At 40.0% G+C, this 23,883-nt stretch overlaps 1 protein-coding gene across 3 annotated transcripts in view; it reads right to left on the bottom strand.

Moving 5' to 3' along the window:
* The window catches only part of stxbp6 (syntaxin binding protein 6 (amisyn)), a 154,556-nt gene that overhangs the window by 130,057 nt on the left and 616 nt on the right, over positions 1 to 23,883 (bottom strand). For all 3 annotated transcript variants that reach the window (XM_067613734.1, XM_067613733.1, XM_067613735.1), the window contains exon 2: positions 15,518 to 15,737. In XM_067613734.1, coding sequence (XP_067469835.1) covers positions 15,518 to 15,671 — 154 coding nt within the window. In that variant the 5' untranslated portion in view covers positions 15,672 to 15,737. The remainder of the gene's footprint in view (positions 1 to 15,517; positions 15,738 to 23,883) is intronic.

Here is a 23,883-nt window from a genome sequence, read left to right as displayed (position 1 = left end):
GTACAAAAAAGAGGAATAAATAGAAAAACAGGGATTGAGAGATCATAATCTACTAAACTACAGTACATCTCACATCTTTTATGCTTCTTCCTCACTATCTCTGTCTCTGGAGAAAAATAAAGAAAAAGGTGGAGATACTGAGCACTGAGAAACACGGATGTGAATCTATCTGTGATCTCAGACAAGGAGAAGCTGGCAGTTTATAAAAAGACATGCATAAATTGATCAGTTCCTTTGGCCCAGGCAGATATTTTATTTATGCAGCACTTGTGGTATTAAGACACCTTTCTGGCCATCAAAGGAATTGTAAATCAAGGCAAGACATGTATCAACACCACAAAGGCTTAGAAGAAGGGTATCTCTTTACCTCAAGAAAAACTTGAGAGGAGACATACATTATAGAAAGAATGAAGTTTCACTGTGGTGCATATAAATGATATGGGCTTTTACTTCACCTTATATATGGTAACACTATATCATCTAAATGTTGAAAGAGGCATTAAATGAAACAATTAGACATACACTTCTGTTGTTATGTGAAATATTGTGAATCAGCAAACACATCTAATTATACTGCATCATAGTTCCACAATAGAAGGCTCATTGCTGTGTGGTAAGCAATATATAAATCCATGTACTTGTCTTTCCATTCTACTTTCTGTTCACAAGAAAAAAGCATTTCTGACTAATGGCACATTTGAAAAAACTTAAGCCCAGTAGATTAACAACAGTCATAGCTTTCCAACTTTTATTTTCCATTTCAAACCCTTTCCAGTAAAGACTATCAGAGGTTGGGACCCTTGAGATCTTTTCCTCCCTTTCTTCCCCCATATGTCAGTCTCTTTCACTATCCTCTGCTCCCCTCCCTGCCTCTTCCTATTCCACTCCCTGAAGCACAGCGGATATATACAGTACTGGATAGTCTTCCTTTCATTCTGGTAGATAGTTTCAGGTGTCTCAGATAGTCTCTAACAATCAGATATGTCTCTCATGACAAGCAGAGTCACAGAGGGACTCTGACTGAAGAGATTGTCACAGCGTCCCCCATCTGATAAGATTTCTGTAGATTAACACAAGGGAGATGCAGCCAAACTCCAATCTGTCAGTTTTATTGAATGAAATTAATCAGTCCTATTCATGGCAATATAGTAGATTTCAGGCTTTTGGCTACTGCCAAATAGGTCTTCCCTTTCAAGGGACTGACTGTTAATGGCTATTACCATGAATATATAGAAGATACAAAGAATTATTGAAATTAACGTTAAAGCTAGTATGGGCATGCCACCTGGCAGCATTTTAGCCATATCTTTTGTAGATATAACAAAGTTTTGTGAGCCAAAACAATGATAAATTGTACTGGAGGCATGAGGCCAGAATGATTGTTTAGTGTCAGTTTTCCAGCCAACAAACACATTAAGTATCTCCTTGCTGATTTTTGTCCAACAGAGAGCAGGTTGAACTGTGGAGTGAAAGTCGACACAAAATCAATTCACTTTTCAGTAACATTTTCAAGTTTGTAGCTACTGTTAGGTATAATCTGCTACTATTAATGTAACTCCCATTATCCCCCTACAAACCAAAGGCCTTTTCACCACTTGCTGCAATCTGATTCTTCCTTCTTAACCTTTATTTAAATAGGAAGTCTCTTGTGATACAACTCAACAAAATAAAAACACATTAATATCGTAATTGAGAGAAGGAGAGAAGCCCTCCACGTCATTGATTGAGATCATTGTATTAATCATCTACTTTTTCTTCTTTGCAGATAAATGACCCAATCAAGTACACTAAAAATCACTGCAGCCACACTGACACAGGTATATAAACGACTTGAATATCCTAACTCATTGGTTCTAAAGTGGAGTCCGGGGACTCCCAGGGGCCTTAAGGGGGTACCGGGGGTCCCCAGCAAAAAGAGGAATCATTTATTTTCACTACAATTATGAATAAGTAACACAATGACAGAATGTATGACTGTTTTGGTCTTGGGTTCCATACAATTTCTGAAATAAAACATCTAAAAAGCAAATATCTTATCAGATGGGGGACTCTGGGACAAATGGGGGTCCATGGTCTAATTTGTGTCAGTTAAGGGGTCCTTGATGTGAAAAAGTTTAAGAACCACTGCTCTAACTATTCTGTTTGTGCCTTTGTAAAGGCTTTAAAGACAGATGGCACTGGCTGCTGGGAAGAACATTACCAAGCTCCCTTTTTGTGTTGATGTGCTGATGTGTTTTCATCAGGGAGTGCTGTGGCTTGTGAGACAAAATGTGTTCCTTCTGCAGCATATTCAAGAAATGCGTTGACACTGCAGATGCCATACACCTAACATTAAACAACTCAGTGTTTTTAAGCAAACAACTGCCAGTAAATGTTTTGCCTCATCTGAGCAGGTGGTCTAAATATTTCAGCAAAACCGCATGCTACAACAGTCTAAAACCTAAAAAGTCAGATACAGGAAAGTTACAAAATGCACAATGAAAGGGACATGGCTAAGCTGGAGAAGAATTTAGATCAAATATTTCAGGAAGCGTGCCCATTGTTGTTTTTCATTCATACTCTAATCCCACAAGTCCAAAGAAGCCATATAAGACAAACAGAATCCATGTGTGTTCCATTACTACTGGAAGAACAGACCATCGCATGGAAAGTCTGAGAAACAGTGGAGAAAATGTATGTTAGCTGAACGGGAGGCCATCTTGCAAACATCTTACAAGTTGACAGAAGAGAGTTAGTAGAGAGCAAGCAGTCCTGAACACAGACTTTGACTTCATTGTTGTAATGGCAACAGTTTGCCTCTCAAAGTCTATATCAAAGTCAGCTTCTGAAAGAGAGCCAAGTGCAGCAAAGAGGATCCAGACAAGATTGAGGACTTGAATTAATGGGCTAAAGGCACTCAGAGTGTTGAGGACACAATCTCTGAATAGTGTTTCACAGGCCAAGCCTTAACTTAAAAATAGGCAGTCACACTCAACAGTCCCTGACATCAAAAGAATAAAAAAAGTAATATATTTCTACAGGAGCACTTGCCCTTAGCCCAGACAGTAGCTGGCTACTTTTTCCATTTATCTGGCAACTCCTTGATATAAAAGAGGACTCTTATTACCTCCAATTTTTTGTTACAGAGTGACAAAAAGCAGCTTTGTAAAATGCCTGGAATTACAATGCTCTTTTTATAATAATAAACAAATGTCAGTACATTGTGAAGTAAGAAATGAACTCAGCTGAAATAAGCCTTATTTTTAAACCCAGACACAGGTCCAGGTTTCCTATACCTAAGATCTACTTGGGCAGCCTGTTCAGGTAGATTAAGACCTACCCAGGTAAATAAAATCTGAATTCAAAAAGAATAGATTTGTCCTGTTGTTATTTACAACTGCATTCCTTGGATGTAATGAATGAATGAAAAGGAGAAATGCAGAGGAGGAAAATTAAACTAAGTGTCTGCTTCCACAGCAATCTTCGATGGTTATTTATTTCTTCTTTAGACCATAACTGCTGTGAAACAATCAGAAAATAAAGTTTTATTTCTCTCATTTATAGACTTTGTTCTTGCTACTGCCACTCCCTCTGCTGGGTTCTCAATCCCTGGGGAAAGTTCCTGTGGTCAAAACACGGCTACAGAGGGATTATCCTACATGGCTGACCTGTCAGAACATCTAATCGGAGTGTCCAAGTCTCAAGGACTCAGCACTAACCACAAACCATTCAACACCTAAACTTCTCTGCTGGTATTCTAAAGAGCCCTCCTGAAAGGAAGACTGGAGTGGTGTATGACATCATTATGACATCACATGTGACAGCTGTGGGGAACACTACATCAGTGAAACAGCAAGGACAGGAAACAGACATCAGCTGTCTGAACAAACTCCATCCACTGATGAAGGCCAAAAGATGTGGGTGAAAGCTCTAAAAATGTTCCCAATAAAGGGACCTTGAGTGTTTTGGTTTCTTTATATTTCCTTACAAGAAACTGTAATTTGTTACACGCCGCGCCATCCATCACCACAAGTAAATTCTCAACCTGTGGGAAACACTGCTGCAGGTCATAAAAATATTGTTTTTCATATGAGCTATTTGTACTTCCAATATAATCAGAGACAGTTTTAATACAGCCAAATGAAATGTGTTGGAAAGTCAATTGGATTGAGTAACTAAAGTTGGTCATTAAATGTTTAGTTGTGAAGGCTCTCAGTTTGACAAGAACAGAGCATTGGCTAATTATATGGATGGCTGACTTTTATAAGGCCAGGACTCTTCAGTCATTTATTACAGCTCTGTCTTCTTTCCTCCTCTCCTCCCTTTTTCCCCTTCATTTCACACACTACAGATGAGAAGAAGGATCTGGGGTACAAGCTTTGTTTGCTCAAAACAAAAGCTGAGAACACCATGAAGATGACTTTTGCCAGGTACACAGGGAATTTTATCGTCACGGTCTTTGCTTTATTGGTGAGCCAATACATATGGTCAGAGTACACATTATCAAAAACATGTGTGGTGTGGTCCTTTTCTCGAATAATTACCTCCTCTATGATCCCTAAGTGGCCACATCACCTCATTTCCCTGCTGTCGTGTGCCATCAATACTTCCACAATATACAAAAACAACACAGTTCACCCCAGCAAGGAGGCCAGAAACAAAACCTGTCGCTATAAACACTTCTGTCAAAACAGGACAGAATAGTCATGAGACTTCAGGTGAAGAAGGACCACACCTAGTTCTGTCGTAATAATGATCAGCTAGGACCATGAGCAACCCCCAGACGGGAATCAACTTTTCATGTATCTACTTCAAAGTCAGATCAAACACTTTTTGTTATTTCACATCTACAGTCTCATCCACATTTCCAGTATAAGCAGGAACCCTCCTGTTCTACGGAGTCCTAAAGAAGGAGTGGAACTGCACAATCAGCAGCCAAAGAGTGAGGGGTTAGAAAGAGCCGAGGGGAGTCTTCCAAAACAACAATAACAGCCTTGCGCTGTCTCCGCCACACCAATCATTAGATTCCTGTTGGAAAAAAACACCCTACTGTTTCTGCTGGAAAACAACACACAGACACACATGAAAGACAAAAGCAGTAGGCTGCTGAACAGCAACACAAAACTACAGTTTATTTATGTGGAGATTATGGTGCAAAATTGTAGGGGTGTTCTGTGATACAAAGTGCTGTTTGGATAGAAGGGAAGCAGACTGAGTTGGACAGTAAAGGACAGAGGAGGAGCTGATGGAGGACGATGATGGACAGTTTGGCTTTGGTATAGGAAAGCGCTGTGAAGGGAGGTGTCAGAACCACTGGGGCATGTACTGATTTCCCAACATGCACACACACACACAAACTCGAAACCTCTCAACCTTTGCGGACTGGATGAAACACACTGGCCGTCTCTACAGAGGGAGGCTTTTGTATGCACAACACCACACTCACACACACATCTCAGTCCACCTGCAGAGCACCTGGGCCTTTCATCTATACCACTCCACCTGTTGTGTGTGCGTGTGTGTATGTGTTTTTGTGTGTGCTGTATGAGTGAGCAAGTGAAAGACATAGAGACATGCATACCAGACTATGCAACTGCCTCCATGTGTTTAAAGTCGCTGTCCAAATGTTTCCACTTTTTCTGTCAGAAAGTTGAATAAACTGAACATAATAAGTGCTTCATCTGAAGAATCATACGCAAACCACTAATGTGTTCATACCTATGTCAAAATGTTGATCAATCCCATTTCATCCCACGACTGTAGCCAAAAAACTACAAATATTCTTATTCCTGTACGTTTGAAACAAGGAACTAAAAGGGTGTTTGTCTGCTAGCAGGCCTACTGTGAGGGCCACAGGATAGGACATGTAGTTCCCAAACAACTGAAATGGATGAGTGCATTGGATCCATAACTGGAGGCTGAAATTCCACTAGAGAGTGATAAGAATGGATAACAACATCTTTTGGCATTCAGGCATCAGGGTCAAGTGTGATGTAGCAATCCAAATAATTTCTGTAGTTTTCTGTGTGCTAAGTTTTTCTTTTGTGCTAAAATGATGGAGAAAATCTAATATTAAATAGATAACCTATTGGAGTGTGATTTCAAGGAAATTCCAATCAGCTACAGCTTTTTCAGCCATTCAGTTACTTTATAAATAAAACTGTATTAAAATACACTTTAAATTATTCAAGTAGTGTTTTAAGTAACTCTATTGGAATATTTTTATACTTCATGGCACTTGCCCTTTTTTATTATTTCATGGTCAATGAACTATCACAAAAATATCAATTATCCTAATCACAAGTTAAATGGTTAATAAATGATGTCCAATAACATCTTTTTAACACAGTTTCCATATGCGTATGTTTGTGTATGTTGTTGTACATGTTGTGTATGTGACAGTCTTTCTATCCTAAGGTTTCAAAATAAAATTGATGTAATTCTATCAATTTAATCTTTCCACTTTGCCATCTGCCCCTCATGTCCTCATACCCATTACTTTCTGTCTTAGCCCTCCTCTCCTAGGCTAAGCTCAGGTCAATCGAGCACTGAAGCCTTTCCCAAGACTATAAGGGCACTCATATCTTGTCCAAGAGGAGATTTGAGCGAGGGGAGGTTGTGATAATAGGAGAGGGAGAGAGTCGGAGGGGAAGACAATTTGTGTTTTAGAGAGCAGTCTGGCACAAAAATGAGCTCAACTGCTGCAAGAACCTAATTAGTCGAGATAAAGATGGCCACAGTGCACTGATACAAAGAAGTATACACGCATATACACACACATACATTAACAGGGAATGTGGTATTAGTGTCATGCTGATGTATCTGGTCCTGTGTGAGTGGGCTGTATGTATCTGCTCTCAGTAAATACTGGGAGGCCAGCATCAGTCACTGCTGCTACACCAGCCCTGCGAGAAACCCACAGAAGGCAACATTCTTCACAACAGAACACAGACCAGACCACCCACACACCCTTGCCTGGCCAAACCTCGTTAACAAACATTTGTCCAGACTCCCTGAGATGTTAAAAAAAAGTTTTATCAGTTAGATGCAATGCAGAAGTTAAACCAAACAAGACTGCCATAAAAAATTAGCTAGTCCAGCCAGCCTGGCTCTGTCGAAAGGTAAAAATGACATGTTGCAGTTTAAAAGGGGGTTATGTGCCAAGCTAGCTGTTTCCACTCTTGTTGTCTTTATGCTAAGCTAACCTAACCGACTGCTGACTGTGGCCTTAAATTTAATGGACAGATATGAGAGTGGTATTAATCTTCTCATCTAACTCTCAGCAAGAGAGAGTAAACTATTCCTTTAAGTCAGTTCACCCACAACTAGAGTACAACTAACTATTTTAGGAAGACTCTTATGACTATTAATTTTCTATTAATTCAAACAACATGAAGTCATGTTGTTTGTTGGTATTTGGCTTAATGTCTGTCCTCAATTGTCTCAAAAGCCAAAGAAAACTTTTGCATTTTAGTCAATAAAGTTCCTGACTAACTAACTAACGCAACTGGGATCCCACTATTAAAGTAAAACTTATTCTAGATGTAAAACTTTAGTCCTGGTATTTTCTAACCTTGAACTTCAAACCTACTGTATATCCCTCCAAAACCACTAAATCCATTTTTTTGTTCAGTCTGTATCAACATCTCCTGTTTTGTTACAAATATGTATCTTTGGTCTTTCATTGTGTTTCCATCTGGAGCTGTAAGGTTGGGCTAACCTTGGCAAACGCACCCACAACCTAAAATTTATCAATACAGAAAGTCAGACTCACATGTTTTTGGAGTAGTAAGTAACAACGGTCATAACTGATCTGACTTTCTGATAGGCCTAAGCAGCTTAATCTACAAGTGAGCAACACGATCTGCTTGCCCATCCATCTTACAAGGTAATCAATAGTCACTCGGCCGCAGATGATGAATTGAGTGAAGTAGAAAGTGGTGTGGTAAATGTGAATTTTATATTCCACAGTGCCTTTGAGAAAACAGAGATACTTCAGCTCGGTCACTGAATGTGTTTCTTTACAGAAAGTAATACCACTTTCAGACAGCAGACGTGCGTAATATACGGGCTTACCCGATGCACTTTTGACCCACGTTTGACCTATTCATAGGAGACTGTTACCCTGCTTGTTAGCAGAGCATCCAGTCTGCAGTGTAGTTCATAAACTTAACTGATAAACCTGAGTATTACATAAAATAAATTACCAGATAACAGTTAAGTTTCAGTTTCACCTTTCTCTATGTCCATATACAAGATGATGTATTTATGTAGGCTATATTAATGTTTCTCTCTCCTCTAGTTTATGTTGTTCATATTTCAACTGCTCATGAGCTTATCAGGTGTGATGGGAAAAGAAGCTCAAACATGCACAAAGATAGACACAAAATCAAACCAAACAAAGAGATACACATGGACAAAGACACAAGCATGAGGCATTTCACATGTATAAGACACAGCCTACACATCAAAATTAAACATGTAAACCAACCCACAGAAGACCATGCCTGCATAAACGCATAGTGCGTCAATACACCCACAAACATGGATGCCCACATGCTTCTCACATGGAAATTCATATATTAACATAAAGTATCAATGTATCCAAACACACGAGGCATGTGTTGGTGACACATAACTGTAGGATGTTCGCTTACATCGATCAAGCAAAGTTCAGTGGAATTTCAAGGGGATGAAATTCCCTGAAACGATTTAGAAACCAACAGATGGTTTGCTCCTCATTTCCTTCACTAAACCCCCAAAGCTGCCAGCCTGTAGTACTTACACACACAAACACACACATAAACAATAAAGACAAAAATATGTTAAAAATCATAAGACCTGAGATAACTCCAAGGAGAAATGGCTTGGGAAAGGAATAAATATATGTCTTCCTCTTGGATAACAAAAGATGCACAGAAAACCACATAAACTAATAGTCTGCACCAGTGAACCCTCACAATGTCTTATATAGTTCAACTGACTTCAAATCTCTCTTGCCAAACATTCTGTGGGCGGTCCAGTGTTTCAGCCCTGAGGTCCAGCCATCAAGGCACCGCATGAAGCCCCGTGATCAAAGAGAAAGCTCACTAACCGACTTAGACCATGTTGAGCTTCTGGCTTCGCTCCAGCACACCCCTATGTCATCAAGACCCCTGATGTTGTTGTTAAGGCGTTAAATACATTTCTGTGTGCGGTTGAGCAATTCTGTGTGAACATGTATGTGTATAAGATCAAAGACATCTTAGAGATCCCATCACAGCACAGGCTGGGAGCATCCACTGGTCACAGAGGTGAAGTGAAGAGTGAAACAGCAGAGTGTGTTTGATTTTGTACCATATTTGGGACAGTAAGTCAGACAGTAAATTGGACACAAACACAACTTTATGTGATATGCAAAGTATTAAAATCTTTTAGCCAGTTCAAACATGACTTTGCTTGAGGGATTCCATGTTGTCAAACATTGTTTGATAACCAGCACTATTTCAGACTGCATCTGGGATTCAGCTGTAATAAATAACAATGGGCAGCTAGGAAAAAAAAGGAAGGGAATTCTGAATCCTGACTCTATACTGCGACATGGTGTTGAAAATGGTTGCCCCGATCAGCAAGGGAATCAGAAAAATGATGTTAGTTTAGCTTTAAATTCACGTCACATATTGCATAATCTGTGCTCTGTTCTCACCAGAAATCATACAACAAGCAGATTTTCCTCGCAAGCAGACCAAGATCCACACCCAGAAACTGACAACAAACTGCAAGGTGCAAAATGGACTGAAAATCCAAATCCAAATACACCTATTTAGAACACATTAGAGTATGAGCTTAATCATGCATCCACTCTAGCAGAAATGAATTTATTGCTACAGGAAATTTAAGAATATCATTGTTCTGTTTTGCACCATATGGCTGATTTCCAAGAGTGCACCCTGAGGCTAAACAACAGTTAGCTAAGTGAGCAGAACCAATCTTGTTGTCCTGGAGCCACACATAATTCTGAAACAAGAGACACTGCTCTCCAAGTGGCAGCTGCCCAGGCCTTTTTGTTCCACTGATAGATGTAGCTCGCTACCTAGGACAAATAGCCGTGTGTTCAACAAAAAGCCAATTCAAATCCCCAGACTCACCCGAACTGAAAACAACAGCTCAAACTGACTGCTGTAGTTACAAAGTCAATTGCATAACATGCACATCACGTCCCACTGATTTATTCCAAAGAGATAAGTAACTTCACAACAGTTATTACTTTGTAACTGCAAGTAAGGGCTATTTTCAATGCAAGGTATAATGCTCTATCTTTCTTCTTTTATGATCTTATGTCAGTATTACAGCACATGATCCTTGAATTAGAGCAGCAATGATGGCCTGGTGTTTCATCCTGGCAGCCAGTTCAGTAGCCATGCCTGTGACTGTCTCTACAGTGCAGCTCCTCATACTGTAGGCTTCCTTTAGCCGTGACATACCACAGATTACATAACTCTGCCACTGTATGGCCCTCAGGCCTCAACTATCTGCTACTGTAGCCATGAGACTGTCAGTGACCCCCATCCCCCACCCTTATGTACATACACAGTCCTTTCACATACAGTAGTCACACACATACTTAACAGTCAAAGTCACACACACACACACCAGCCTTGTATCTTAAATGCATAAGGAGGCGCAGGCTGGTTTAACACTCATCGTTTGGCTATACGGTTTTCGCACAGGGACACACACAGAACTCAGAACAATGCTTGGCTGGTTTAAAGAGATGCCACATGACTATGAGAACTACATAACAGTGCTTGCCTTCACTACTGCACTCCAACATGTGATAAACAGCAGATTAATCAGGAGACTGCTAGTATAGAGCAGACGGCAAAACACATTTAAGAGGAAAACTATAGCAAGATTGAGCAATTTTATTGACATGTACATGTAAAAGAATTAGAAGGATACAAAATGTTCATCTGTCAAAAATGATAAACATCAAATAAACAAAAGGTTTTTCAACACAAGAGAAAATTGTCTGATGTCTCGGTTAGTTCTCTCAATCCCTTGTAATAGACAGAGGGCCTTGACTCCCGCTTGCTTCCTCCGTAGACCAAAACAGAACATGCACCTATTCAGCTGGGTTATGTCAAAAGTAAATGAAGTAAGAATGCGACAGCCCACAGTCCCCTTAGACGGTCCAGCATAAGCCATCTCCATCCTTACAGCGAGGTTGGAGTCACTGACTGTAGGTAACTTATCTTGCTTCAACCAGATAATGCAGTGATCCGGGGTATAAATCCTTTGCTGATGGCAACTTTAAGGCAGTTTAAATTGGCTACCCTTCAACCCATCACATGGGATTTATGACAGAGAGACAGACTGACCAAGACAGGACACACACACACACACACTCTCACGGGCAACACACTAGTGCCCAGTGCGACAGCCTTGCAGTATAAAAGCATGAGCAGCCCCAGTGAGTTTGATCTTAATCATGTGAATATCTAAATGAATGAAATAAATGCCAGCGTTGGGGGTCTGAAAATTTCTGTGGCTTTTCAAAATTGACAATCCAACACCCAACTTCATGCAGCAAATGTGCCAGGCATTGGGTGATGAGAAAGGAACTCCTCTGTCAAGCTTTTTTACTCAACTAATTCTTTCACTTTTTGTGTGTACAGGAGAGACTGTCTGAAAATGTGAACTTTTATCCCCATATTTAAACCATTATCATTTCTCTCCTCTTTCTGTGACAGTAGACTTTCCACCCCCAAAGCACTATAAACCCCCTACTGCCTTCAGACATGGCCAGACAACCAAGCATAACCTGGCCCTCTATGCTCACACATGAAAGCTCTTGTAGAATGACAATCAACATCCAAATTACTGTGCTTCTCTCAGTCCTCAGGATGCCCTTTGCCAGCATTGACATGTACTCATGTGAGAAATGAGATTCTTTGCTACTGTACATTGTCCTGTGTATTGCTGTTCCAGGTAAAACCAGTCAAGTAGACACAAAGACAATGTCAATACCAAGACTACACCTGAGACTAAAAATCTTTATGTGGGTGGAATTAAAAAATAGGGTAGGATAGAAAGCTCCTGCTGATTTCTCAATTTTCACAGGCACATTAGGGATTCAAACCAGCATCTTTCAACTCAAGACCAATCTTTAATCTATAATGTATTCTGTTGTAATCATTATTTAAAAAATTCAAGGAAGCTGCAAGATCAAATAATTTATGGATTTTAATTATGCCATGCAGATGAAGCAGCTAGGATATCCAGTGCCTTTAATAGATTTTAAAGCAGCAGCGCTCAAACGGGGTGTCGAGGTGATGACTGCTGTAGGGGACATGATGAGACTGGCATTACAACAAGTGGATATCAACCGACACTAATTTTCATATCAAAAGAAAATTGATGCATCATAACCCCTTTGAGCCCCTGTGGTTAATTTGTGACTTGCACTTGACACGGTTGGCTTTTATGTTTTCAGACCTATGAGTGTACACAAAGGTTCAGTGTTCACTATTGAGACTACTGGCGGCAACCTTGAATTTGAATCCAGCGCAATCCACCTAGTCACCATTAAATAATGTAACATTTATAATATGTATAATAATATATATATAATAATGTAAAAAAAATAACTTTATTTGTCCCCAGAGGGGCAATTGGTTGTGCAGCAGTAAAAAACACCCAAGGCAGTAACAACATATAATAAAAAGTAACAACATAGAGTACATGTAAAAACAGAGTACATAATATTTACTATACGTGGTTGGGTGATCAAGCTGATATTACCTTTTTCTATTGGAGTATAGCAGTGAAATGGCTGAGGCTATGAATAAATGTTTGTATTTGTTGGCTAGGCCTGGGACACACTGCCTGCGTGAGAAGTGTGTGTGTGTGTGTTGCAGAACCTCCTGCTTTCCATTTTGGCACCCATGTTAACAGATTAGAGAAGCCACTAAGCCCACGTGAGATGCACAGCTGCACCAGCGCAACATCTAAAGATTCAGCATCTCGCCTATTTTCTCCACGTGATGCGCACGGTTCTCAGCAAAAATAGATAGTGAAATGATCTATTGATAGTCATATTGACATCATAAAAGGACCAATACACCTTTCACTATAGTTTCAATGTTTATATCTGTAGAATATGTCACAGACATCACAGCCATAAAAAAATATAGTGTCACCACTGTGGGCCAGCCTGCTCGGTGCATGCCGGAGCAGGGAGCCTCTCTGACAGGGAACTCCAGCGCACAGAGTCGGTGGCACACAGAGCTTCCTTTCTCGACTCCTGTTGGCTTTCTGTGATATTAGTTCAAACCGGGACTCCTGCCTCTTGTTTTACCCGCTTCCAGATGGAGATTTGGTATTGTTATTTTCTTTATTTGCTGTCAGTTTCCCTCCTGATGGTTAGTTTTAGAGGTTTGTTTGTCAGAGTGTGTTTGCCTCATTTGGGGAACTTGGTGTCGTTTGGAGGGATTTTCTTCACTTGGAGCAGTGACAGTAGGGGTTTAATTGGCAGAATAATCAATATAATCAATAAAAAAAACCCATCCTGTGTGAGGAGTGTATGTGGCTGACACAGAAGTGTCTCCAACCACACCCCAACATGCCCATCAGAAAGAAAGCCACTTTCACCTCACATATTGTTACTCATTTTTCACAACTGAACACACGCTTCTTAACCTTTTTCTGTCTAAACTAAATATAAATTAAATTTATAATGAAATGAAATATTCTATTATTGATGGCTCTTATCAAAGTCAAACTCAATGTAGAAAGATAGGGCTGGCAGTAGCAGTGCCGCAGCAGCGAGGCTGTCTGTGTGGATGCCGCACATGTGCGACGCAGTGATGCACACACACTACTCAGGTAGAGGAAGGCAGTGTGTCTCTGGCCTTAAGGTGGCTATTTTTTGCAATGGAAACTATTGTAAATTGTAGATTGTATTCTAGATTACAATGTTTAAAAGTATTCACAACACTGTGTACAGAATAGGAAGAGACAGACTGACTAAATTTCAGTAGGTTGCGTTTTAAAAAAGCAGTTTGAATCTTATCTTGAATAAAACATATTAAACACCTGAGCCAGATCTGATGAAAAGCCCTCTAAAGCCTCCATTTTCTTAACTTTGTCATTTAATCCAACTGTGGTAATTTCACACTTGATCTCTGTTTGTAAAACATTTAGCTCAGAGAAGTTACCTTGTTTAAATGCATGTTTTTTCTTGCACTTTAAAGTGTTTGCTCAACCACGGTTTACTGCTTGGATAGATCTTAACTACCCCTTCAGCGATAACAATGTCCTCGCAATGTGATACCCTTGAGCTGACCGCTTGAGTTTGTTCATGTCCCAAGATGATCCGATGAACTCCTCCAACGCTGTGCAGTCCAGATAGCCTTGCAGCATCAGCGTTGTCTCCACTGACCAGAGTTTCACCTTTCTGGTGAACACTTGTGATATGCTGGAATAAGTTGCACACAATTGCGGTCCCATGCCCAGTGGGGGCAGTAGGAAGCTCCTTTAATTGACCCTTAACACCAGTCCAGTATCTTGCGATTTCTGGTGGGGCATCGGTCATCAAGTGTAGTTTCTGCACAGTCTGTAGGATCAGTTCTGAGACGATGCCCTTGTTTGCCTTCAGGTGAATATAGACCACAGTCACAAAAATCTGCGGAAATTCCTGAGGCAGGTAGAATGAACGCATGGAAACAGAAAGCAGTTCAACATCGTTGGTGCACACTCTCTCTTACTAGTTTTGCGCCAGCGTCCATTTATATAACCTTCAGCCAGGTGAGATGTCGACCACAGCACCACCAGTATAAATACAGCAGTCCACTCCATGTTACTGAACAATAACATGATTTTACAGCAGTGCAGGTCAACCAACGATGATAAACGATGGCAAAAAGAAACAAGTTTAAAACACGATAAATAAATCAAAAAAAACACGATGTAAACTGAACATACAAACAGACACCACGCCACTGCTGCTGGTCGCTGTGTGCACGTGCACCCACTGTGTTAAGAAATTTCATTGATCTTCATAAGCAGTTCTGCTGGACATGAAATGAATAGGCTCTAGCTATTCTCCTCATGAATAATACGCATGGCTAATTCAATTAACAAGCAATATTTAGATAACATTCCAAGAGGGAAAAAAAAACTAAATTATTTTAAACCTCAATTTCTGGTGAAACAATTATTCAGTTTCAGAGTAAATCTAATTTATTTAAAAAGGATTGACCTACAGCCCAGCAGCAAATTGATTTAGCGTGTCATTCTATTGGCAGACGGGATGTAAACATGCTCATCAGTGTGAACATTAGTGGGAGAATTAAGGGAGACGTATTCGATGTGACTTTGGGCTGCCACTACACAACCCATAAACACAGACACACACAAAAAAGTATTAAACTATTAAGTCATTTAAACAGAAAGAAACAAACCAAAAGAGGAGAAGAGAAGAGAAGAGAAGAGAAGAGAAGAGAAGAGAAGAGAAGAGAAGAGATATGAACAAAGAGCTTCTTGTTTGTCCTCTGACCTGAGAGGCAGATGAAGGTCATGTAGTCTCCCTGACCACCGGTGGCCAGGAAGGGGATCTTCTTCTTGGTCCTCCGCCTCACCTGCACAGCAGCAAGCATCTTCTCGTTGTGGGGTGTGAAGACCTCCTTGTTGATGGCTGATTTGGCACTCATCTCTGAAGTAGGCAGGAGTGAAGGGCTGGCACGCAGTTAAGTGGAGAGGACGAGACCCACTCTTCGCTGTATGGGGGGAGAAGAGAAGAGCAAATGAAATTATGCAGAAGAGAAGGCCCTGGCTAACACAGTTACCCCAAATTACAAAAAACAAAACAAAACTGGCCTTTACAGGTATCTGGCCATCCAGATAGATCTACGTACTGAGATATAACTGGGACGTGATTTCCCTCCTTCAAGAAGGTGTATTCAGTATTTTATACAGTATACAGTCTGAAAAATAAACATCATTTTGTGTGGCACATTTTTCTTGTTTTGCGACCACTTAGGTTCATCTTGTGACCCTTTGAGGTGCCCTAGTATAGAGATGGGTTGTGAGGCTGAAGTGATACGTAGTGGGCAGGAGAAACAATTCTGTGATGGAACAGATACCATTGTAAAAGCTTATGTCTTTTGTCTGTTCACAGCCTCAGCCTCAGGCCAAGTCTCCAAAAGTACACACACACACACACACACACACACACACACACACACACACACACACACACACACACACAAAACCAATCTGGATTTGTATACTCTCTATTGCTCACAGTGTATAGCACGTCAAAGTAATGACAGGGAGAGTAAAGGGTTCCAAAATGGAGGATGGTTGTTTCACTCTTTGTTGCTGCCAGTCTCCACGCTCCATCTCTCTAAATGCTTTGCCAATGTTCCCCTTGGAAGCACTGCCACTCGCTGAGATAAAATGACTTTAACTCAAGCTGTTAAGAGTACTGGTACTTCTCACGGATACAGAACAGCAATCATGTTTCTATTATTACAGCCAACATCTACTAGTGAATTTATTTCTTAGCGACTGGGAATATACCTCTGGAGACACATCAGTATGTCTGATGGTGTCAGGAAAAAATGTGCTTATCTGGACTAACTGTGCTTAAGTGCAGGATAAAGTCAAGAATTGGGTCAATTAGGTCCAAATGCTCTCATGGAATATGAAGCTTAAACATTTTTTTTTCAGCGACACACACATTCACTTGAGACGCACAAGCACTCACAAACACATACCACAAAGGCCACTCTGCTGTTGATGAACCAATCTATATCTATCTGTCAGTCTCAACCAGTGAATGAATTACTCTACTGCGAAGCAACGCGAGCCAGACTGCTAAACAATGCCTTCATCAAACCGGTTTGCTAATAAACAACAGACCACAAACACAAAATCATTTTCTAATAATGCAGAAAGCTTTAAAATGAGTGCTCAGTGGCTGAATTCACTGATTATTATAAAAGCAAAGTTATTATAAGAGCAAGGTTTACATGAACAGTAAAAAGTGCACAAGCCAACTTCTCCACCCCCCAAGTCAGCGACTGAAAGGCTGCCATTGTTGACTGGTGGTCATTGCTAAAATAGGATTACGTCAGCCCAGGAGGAACTTTCAGTGGAACATAAAAATGTTTGGACCTACAGTAAGCAGTATTTCTGGAGAGTTGGATGTTTAATCTTTGCTCTATGGTAACTTCTGAGACAGTAGTTAGTGCTGGTTTCACACTGAATTAGCCTACATTAAAAAGGAAAAGTAAAGTGTGTAATGTGTACACAGGGTCAACAAAATTTGTTGAGAATCATCACCTCTCTGACACAACGGCTCACAACAGGTTTCACTATGGTAGAATGTATTGCAGTGCATTATATTATAATGCATTATATTGCATAGATGTTCTGGTTAATGTCCATATTTCCTATAAAAGTGTGGAATTAGGAAAATTAGGAAAGCCTCAAAGAAATTTTAATTTTAAAAATGACAATGAAACTCATCAAGTAAACATGCACACATTATTGTTTTAGAAAATCTACTATTGTGAGATTATAAGGATTATTTTAAGTAGTAGTATTTGTGTTTGTAGTAGCTCCACATTTACAAAATTTCTTTCTATTCATCTCCTTTCCTCTCTGCTCTTTCAGCAATGCAAGACCTCACAGTAAACAAATACATGGGCCAAGATTTTGTGGAGTGTAATTAGAACAGCTAGTAAATATGCCTTTCATTGGAATTTTAATAATTTCATTCCAACACTCTGAGCAAGGAAACAGGAAACATCTTATTTTCCTATATAAAATATAACACCCTTAAACAAGAGCACAAAGTTGTTTTTCACTCAACCCTCTGTCAAAAGCAGGAAAGCTCATTCAGTCAGAGCCATTTAATCAAGCCAGACATTGGAAAAAAAACAGTGTTTTTTTCGCTGTGTCTGCAAGTCATAGTGAGCTCTGATAAAGACCAAAAGACCTGTACTGTGCAAGTCCAACCTCAAAGTGGACAAACAGTACAGCACTCAAAGACTTGGAAATTATGTCCTCTGAATATAAGAATATACAAGAAAGTCTATCAGATCATTCATTATTCACACATCAACCAACCTATACATTGATACATACTGTACACAAATGTATTCATCCTCATTTACATAAAGACACTAACTGTTCCAAATGAGCTCACACTTTCCCCTCTTACCATCTATCCTTTTATATCTCATTCCCTTCTCACTTACTGGAAGGTACTCCGAGGAAAACAAAACTAAAAATCCAAGGTTAATTGTTGAAAAGTCACTGTTCCTGTTGCTCTCAAGTAGCAAATCAGCCCAGCGGGGTTCTCTGTGGAAGCCCTAATCTATCCCTCTTCTCCACCGTCCTCCAGCTGAGAAGGAAGGCTGCCTACATCTCCCCGCAAGCTGTCACCAGGCAAAAGGGGAGCACATATCCCCCCTCAGGTGGCCCACTGAAGCATGACGAGGAGGGAGGGATAAGGGGATGGGGGATGTGAGGAAGAACAGAATGAAGAAGAAGAAGCAGACAGGAGCCTCTAGGCAGTGAAATGTAGCCAGCTACAATGCATAGCTTATGGTTTGACTTTGAGCCGTCTTATGCAATGCACAGTGCAGGGCTGAGCAGTTGTATTGGAGTGAGCCATGGCAATTCTGTAGCAGTGAAAACAACGTGCATATATTTTACAGCTGTTTATCACCCCATTTCCAAGCATAGCCCCTTTCAAAACACTTCATTAACTGTGGCTGTGTATGGCCAAGCAGTCAAAGGCACTGTTCATGCTCATTTCCTTGCTCCACTCTTGCCCAGTGTGTTAATGTGAAATCTGTTCAGTCAGTACTCACAGCTCTCCTGAGACCTCATTGGAGTGTGGCCTTTGAGTAAAATGCACAGCCACTTCTTTTAGCATCAACACATCCTGCTCCTCAGAACCTGCCTCAGCAGCAGAACAGCAGCTGGTACTGTAGAGGAAAGGCACCCAAAAGACATGGGGATGATATGGGCCCTGAATGTGTAGCCACCCATGTCACCATCTTTAATTTCCTTTGGAAACACATAGAGACTTGAAGCCAAACCAGCAGTTGGCACAGGCTTAAAAAAAAAAAAACATCTTGCAAAGAAATACCAAGTATGTTTACTTGACTGCTTGTGTAATTAAAATGCTGGCAGCTGGTTTGAGAGTTATTTAGATAGTCATTCATCAGAAACAGCTCACATAGTTATGAAGTAGTGAGCAGTACAGTACAGATGTGGATTTGTAAGCTAAGGCAGACTGAAGGGCAATTGAAAACAGTGACATGTAGGTTTTGTATGTTTGTGTGCTTGTACTTCTGTCTATTTGAGAACTAATTAGTTTTGCACCTAAAGTAGAAAGTGAGGACGTTTTGGCAAGATCTCACTATTATAAAGAGCTATTTGAGGGATATATCGGTAATAAATATATCCCCTAGTAGCAATTCATCTTCCTTATCTACGCCCAATAAGGTGACTCATGCAAGTCTCATGTTGACACATGGCTCTGATTTTAAAGAAGAACATCCCACAGCACACGTTTCTTCATAAATTACATCTTTAGAGAGTGATGTCATACAACAGTTTCACTTTGAGAGAGCAGTGTCCAACATCGTCACGTGCACTGATGGTAAATGCAAGAAGCAACCTCTGGAGCTGAAAAATGAAGCCAATGTGTAAGTGCCAAAAACTGCATTTCCTCAAATGGCCACTTCAGGCTGGCTCCAAAAGGAAGTCAATCCCCATAGACCTTTATGTTAAAATGCCCAACTTTACAGCAGAAATAAACATGTTTACAGCCTGGTACAAAAAACAGTTTTGATCTCTATAGCTAATTTCCACATTCATGACAACTGTACAGTGGGTGAATGTTTAAATAACTTACCTGTTTAAATTTAATAAAGGCTTAAAATTATGCATAATTAAGGGCGTGGCCGCTTTGAGTGACAGGTGGGTTCCATCACAGTCAAGTCACTGCCACAGCCACAACGTTGGTTAGGTAACGTAACCGTGGCATAACCCCAGAGTAGCCATCACTATTTCAGTGTGTTTTCAGTTAATTGTAACATTTTGGTTGCCTGAAAAAGTCTTCTTCAGTGTTTGGTTGTACTGAAACGCCTTCTAAGAAATTGGATGTTCAGTTTTTTCTGGTAATGACATTTGGTTTTAATGGTTTTAAGTCTGTTTTTAGCATTAGCATTATCACAATTAACCATAGACTGTAAATACACCTTGCTTACCGAGCTAGCAGATAGCAGCTAGCAATATGGTCAGCTCCAAATATGGTCACTTCTGGCTGTAAAAATCAAAAACGCCGACAGTCAAAATGAAAGCTCGAGACTTTAAAGCAGCAGTCCACAAACCAATGGGTGACTTCATGGTGGCTACATCCATTATTTTTTACAGTCTATGGTTAAATGTTACTTCACATAGTGTAATTGAGAGATTACATTCTACTCCGCTGTTTTTGTCGTATCAACACCAGTCTGTGATGTATTCAAATGTAAGTTTGTAAATTAGTGCTGCATCAAGCTACCAATAATAGACAACGCTCAAACAACACTAAAAACATTTCAGTCACAGATCACTTATACGTATGTTTGTTGATAAGGGCCAATAACATCAAGAATTAGGCTATTATTCTTCTACACATTCCAGTTCATGCTGAAGAGAAACTATGGTACTTAATAAGATGACACATAAAAACGAGTGAGTTAGTGAGTAGTATTTCAGCAACATACTTCTCCAAAACGTCATTTGGGGAAATAAATCCCTTTCGCATCCCTCTGTGTGAGGTAGCAAAACTTTGAGACTAGATTGTGAAACAGTAAGTCAAAGTTGCACCACAGAACAACAGTTCTAAAACAGGAAATTTTGTTAATGCTAAGCCAAAGCTGGGCATGACTTCAGGTCTGCTTTAGCTGTCCAAGTTTTGATATCCAACACCAAATACCTCCATCAGACCCAACTCAATGTAAATGCCAGTCAGCAAAGCTCGTTAACATTGTTTTTTCTACCATCTCAGTCTTCAAATATGCTTGGTTTTGTCAAAACTGACATGCTGCTGTAGTGGAAATTATAATACAACATGATATCATTGGGCTTTATTAGTTATCTTAGTTATCTGTCCCAATAGAAATGACAACCAGTACTGCAACTCAACCGTTCTGTTCTCCAAATTCAGTATCAACCCTGTTATCTTAGTTGACACTCAGATATAGTGGGCTTTGAGTCTTTTTTGTTTGGTTTTCGAGAGAGCAGGGCATCTGGACTCCTCACAACCAAATCCAAATCTTTTCATGTGTGACGCCAAGCCTGAACCACACTGTTTTTACTGTGTGCATGACAACTTTGGCGAGACAAGAAATTACAGGAAAGGAGGTTGTTTAATTGAACAGTACAGAGATTCTAGGTTATTCACAGTTGAAAAGTTAATGTTCAGCATTGGCTTTTTAGATAATGAATGGGGAACCCCATGTTAGCATCAACAATTGGCTAATCTGTGAGATGCTATTACTGTAATTTGTAAACTGTTTTGTTCTTGAGGGCACATTAGAGCAGTTTGCTGGAAATGCTCAAAGAGAGGAGAGCACTTCGAAGGGGAGAGTGGGAGAGTAAAGGATTTAAACCAGTTTTTGCCAAAAAGATCCTTTTTTCATAATTTCATTGATCTTTTTTTGGCCTGCCCCAGTAATTTGTATCTTCAGTGTACATTGTATACTGTTGGACAAAAGATAAATGACAATTTACACAAGAACAGATACTGTACGTCCCACTGATGTCTATTTTATGGAATAAAATAATGGAGACCATTGATCAAAAAACAGAATAGCTCCATCAAAGCAGGAGGTTGAATAGGACCTTACTCTTTTCCCTCAAAAAGGAAATATATGGATGAACCCATTCATTTTCCTGGGTGACTCAGCTGCTAATGAAGGTTATATAGTGCCAGGAAGGCACGGACTAACCATGAATCAATGAATGACATGCCGGGTCCCCAAATAAGCTCATTCTTTATAGCCTTGCACCTTATGGCAATGAAACATTTGAGAGGGACTGAACAGAGGAGGGTAAACAGCATATACACTAACAGAGAGCACTTACCAATGGATGTCTCCAACACAACTGCAGAGATCATAACCACAATGACTCCATTATATACAGACGCAATAGCTTGATGCATTAACAAACAAAAGTGAATCTACGTTTAGTTTGCATAAGGATGAGCTAAAAGCAATGGCACTGTCTCAGCAAAAAAAAAAAAAACTAAGGTAAACAGACAAAAAAATATCAGCCGTCTGCCAAACTTTACTACTTAAAGTACGTATTGCAAAACTGAGGTGTTGTTTATGATCATAGCACAGAGCTCATTGTTTCTGTAATGCAGGGAAGGTGACCACAGCCTCAGTGATTGAGATTCCAGAGGGACTACAAATCTTTGTGTCATTTTCTCAGAAACACTCAAGAGGCTCTTTTCATTATATGATCCACTAAACAAACAAGGATCTTTATGTCTGCCTTCAAGGATATCTGTCCTCTTTGGCGGCAGAACAAGCTGAGGTGTTGGACACACAGGGAGGGAGCCAGCTTGACAGTTTACAGTATGCTGACTGTAATTAGACACTGAAGTACAGGGAATGGTATAGGCTTATCTTTTATGGTGTGTCAGAGCAAATTAAGCCCTCAACTCCTGCATAGGAGGAAGCAATATTTTTACGTAAGTGAGTTAGTGAACGCCATTGGGAGGCACAAGGGTAGGATTAGGAGCCTCCTGGCTAATCAGCACGAAACTGCCTGCCAGGTCCCAACCTGTCACAGAGATGCAGGGGGGGGGGAATGTGGTAATTGCTCTTCAGAGATACTTATATTAAAATACAACTAGCTTTTTCTTATCTCTGGACTTGGCAAAGAGCCAGCCCATGCATTTTTGGAAAGATATTAAAAATGTAATTAAAATAAAGTGCAGGACTTCACATTTCACTGTTGTCAATGTACAGATTCAAGCTGTGTATCCTGAATTTTGGTGAATGCTCGTAAAAACCTTTTTTCAGAATCCTTATGTCAAAAACACAGTCTCATCCATCCAAAGCAAGGATGTTTCCAAAATTAGCATGTTTTGGGGCCCATAGCTGGCCCCTAGGGGCCGTATGCAGCTGCTTAGTTTGCTTATGTTTTGGGCCAGCCCGACTTAAGCACACACAAGTACACACTTAACATTTATTTGGAAACACAACACCAAAAACCTGTTTTCAGCCTGGTTATATGATTGCTAAATGCTGTTACACTTAGAGAAAAACAACCACTAATGATGATCCAAATGATCATCATTTAAGATGACACCTCATTCCATATGGTTCAATTACATAGGCACAAATCACCGACATCTGATTTCTTGCAGCCTCAAAATGTGACCATAATGCTTTGAGGCATTAAGCGAGGATTTTATGATCTCATAAGTTAATGTTGTAATCATATGAAAGAAGAGTAAACAGACTGATGATACAGTAGGGCAGCCAACAACCACAATACTCAGCTATTCAAGTTGGACAACACCCAAATTCACTTGCCTAGGCTGATTGGAATTTCACGGGAATATTTACATTCCCAGCTAACACTCTGATCAAATATTGAATGAGTTAAGGCTGTGCACAAAGATGGAAAGACATTTAGTTTTCCTTTCAATACCTACACCATGACCACAGCTTCATTTTATAACGACAGCTCCAACATAAGAAGGTGCGCCACACCTGCGTCAGCACAATAAAAATGATTTGTCGTGTAAAAAAAAAAACTGATAATTTGTTTTAACTCCCAACTAAGACTGCTTTTTTAACGCAAAAGAAAAATCACTTAATTACAAGGTTTGCTCCT

The sequence above is a fragment of the Thunnus thynnus genome, chromosome 16 (genome assembly GCF_963924715.1).
Source record: "Thunnus thynnus chromosome 16, fThuThy2.1, whole genome shotgun sequence".
NCBI lineage: Eukaryota > Metazoa > Chordata > Actinopteri > Scombriformes > Scombridae > Thunnus > Thunnus thynnus.
The sequence above is the reverse complement of the archived record's forward strand: the minus strand, read 5'-3'. Positions and strand labels throughout refer to the sequence as shown.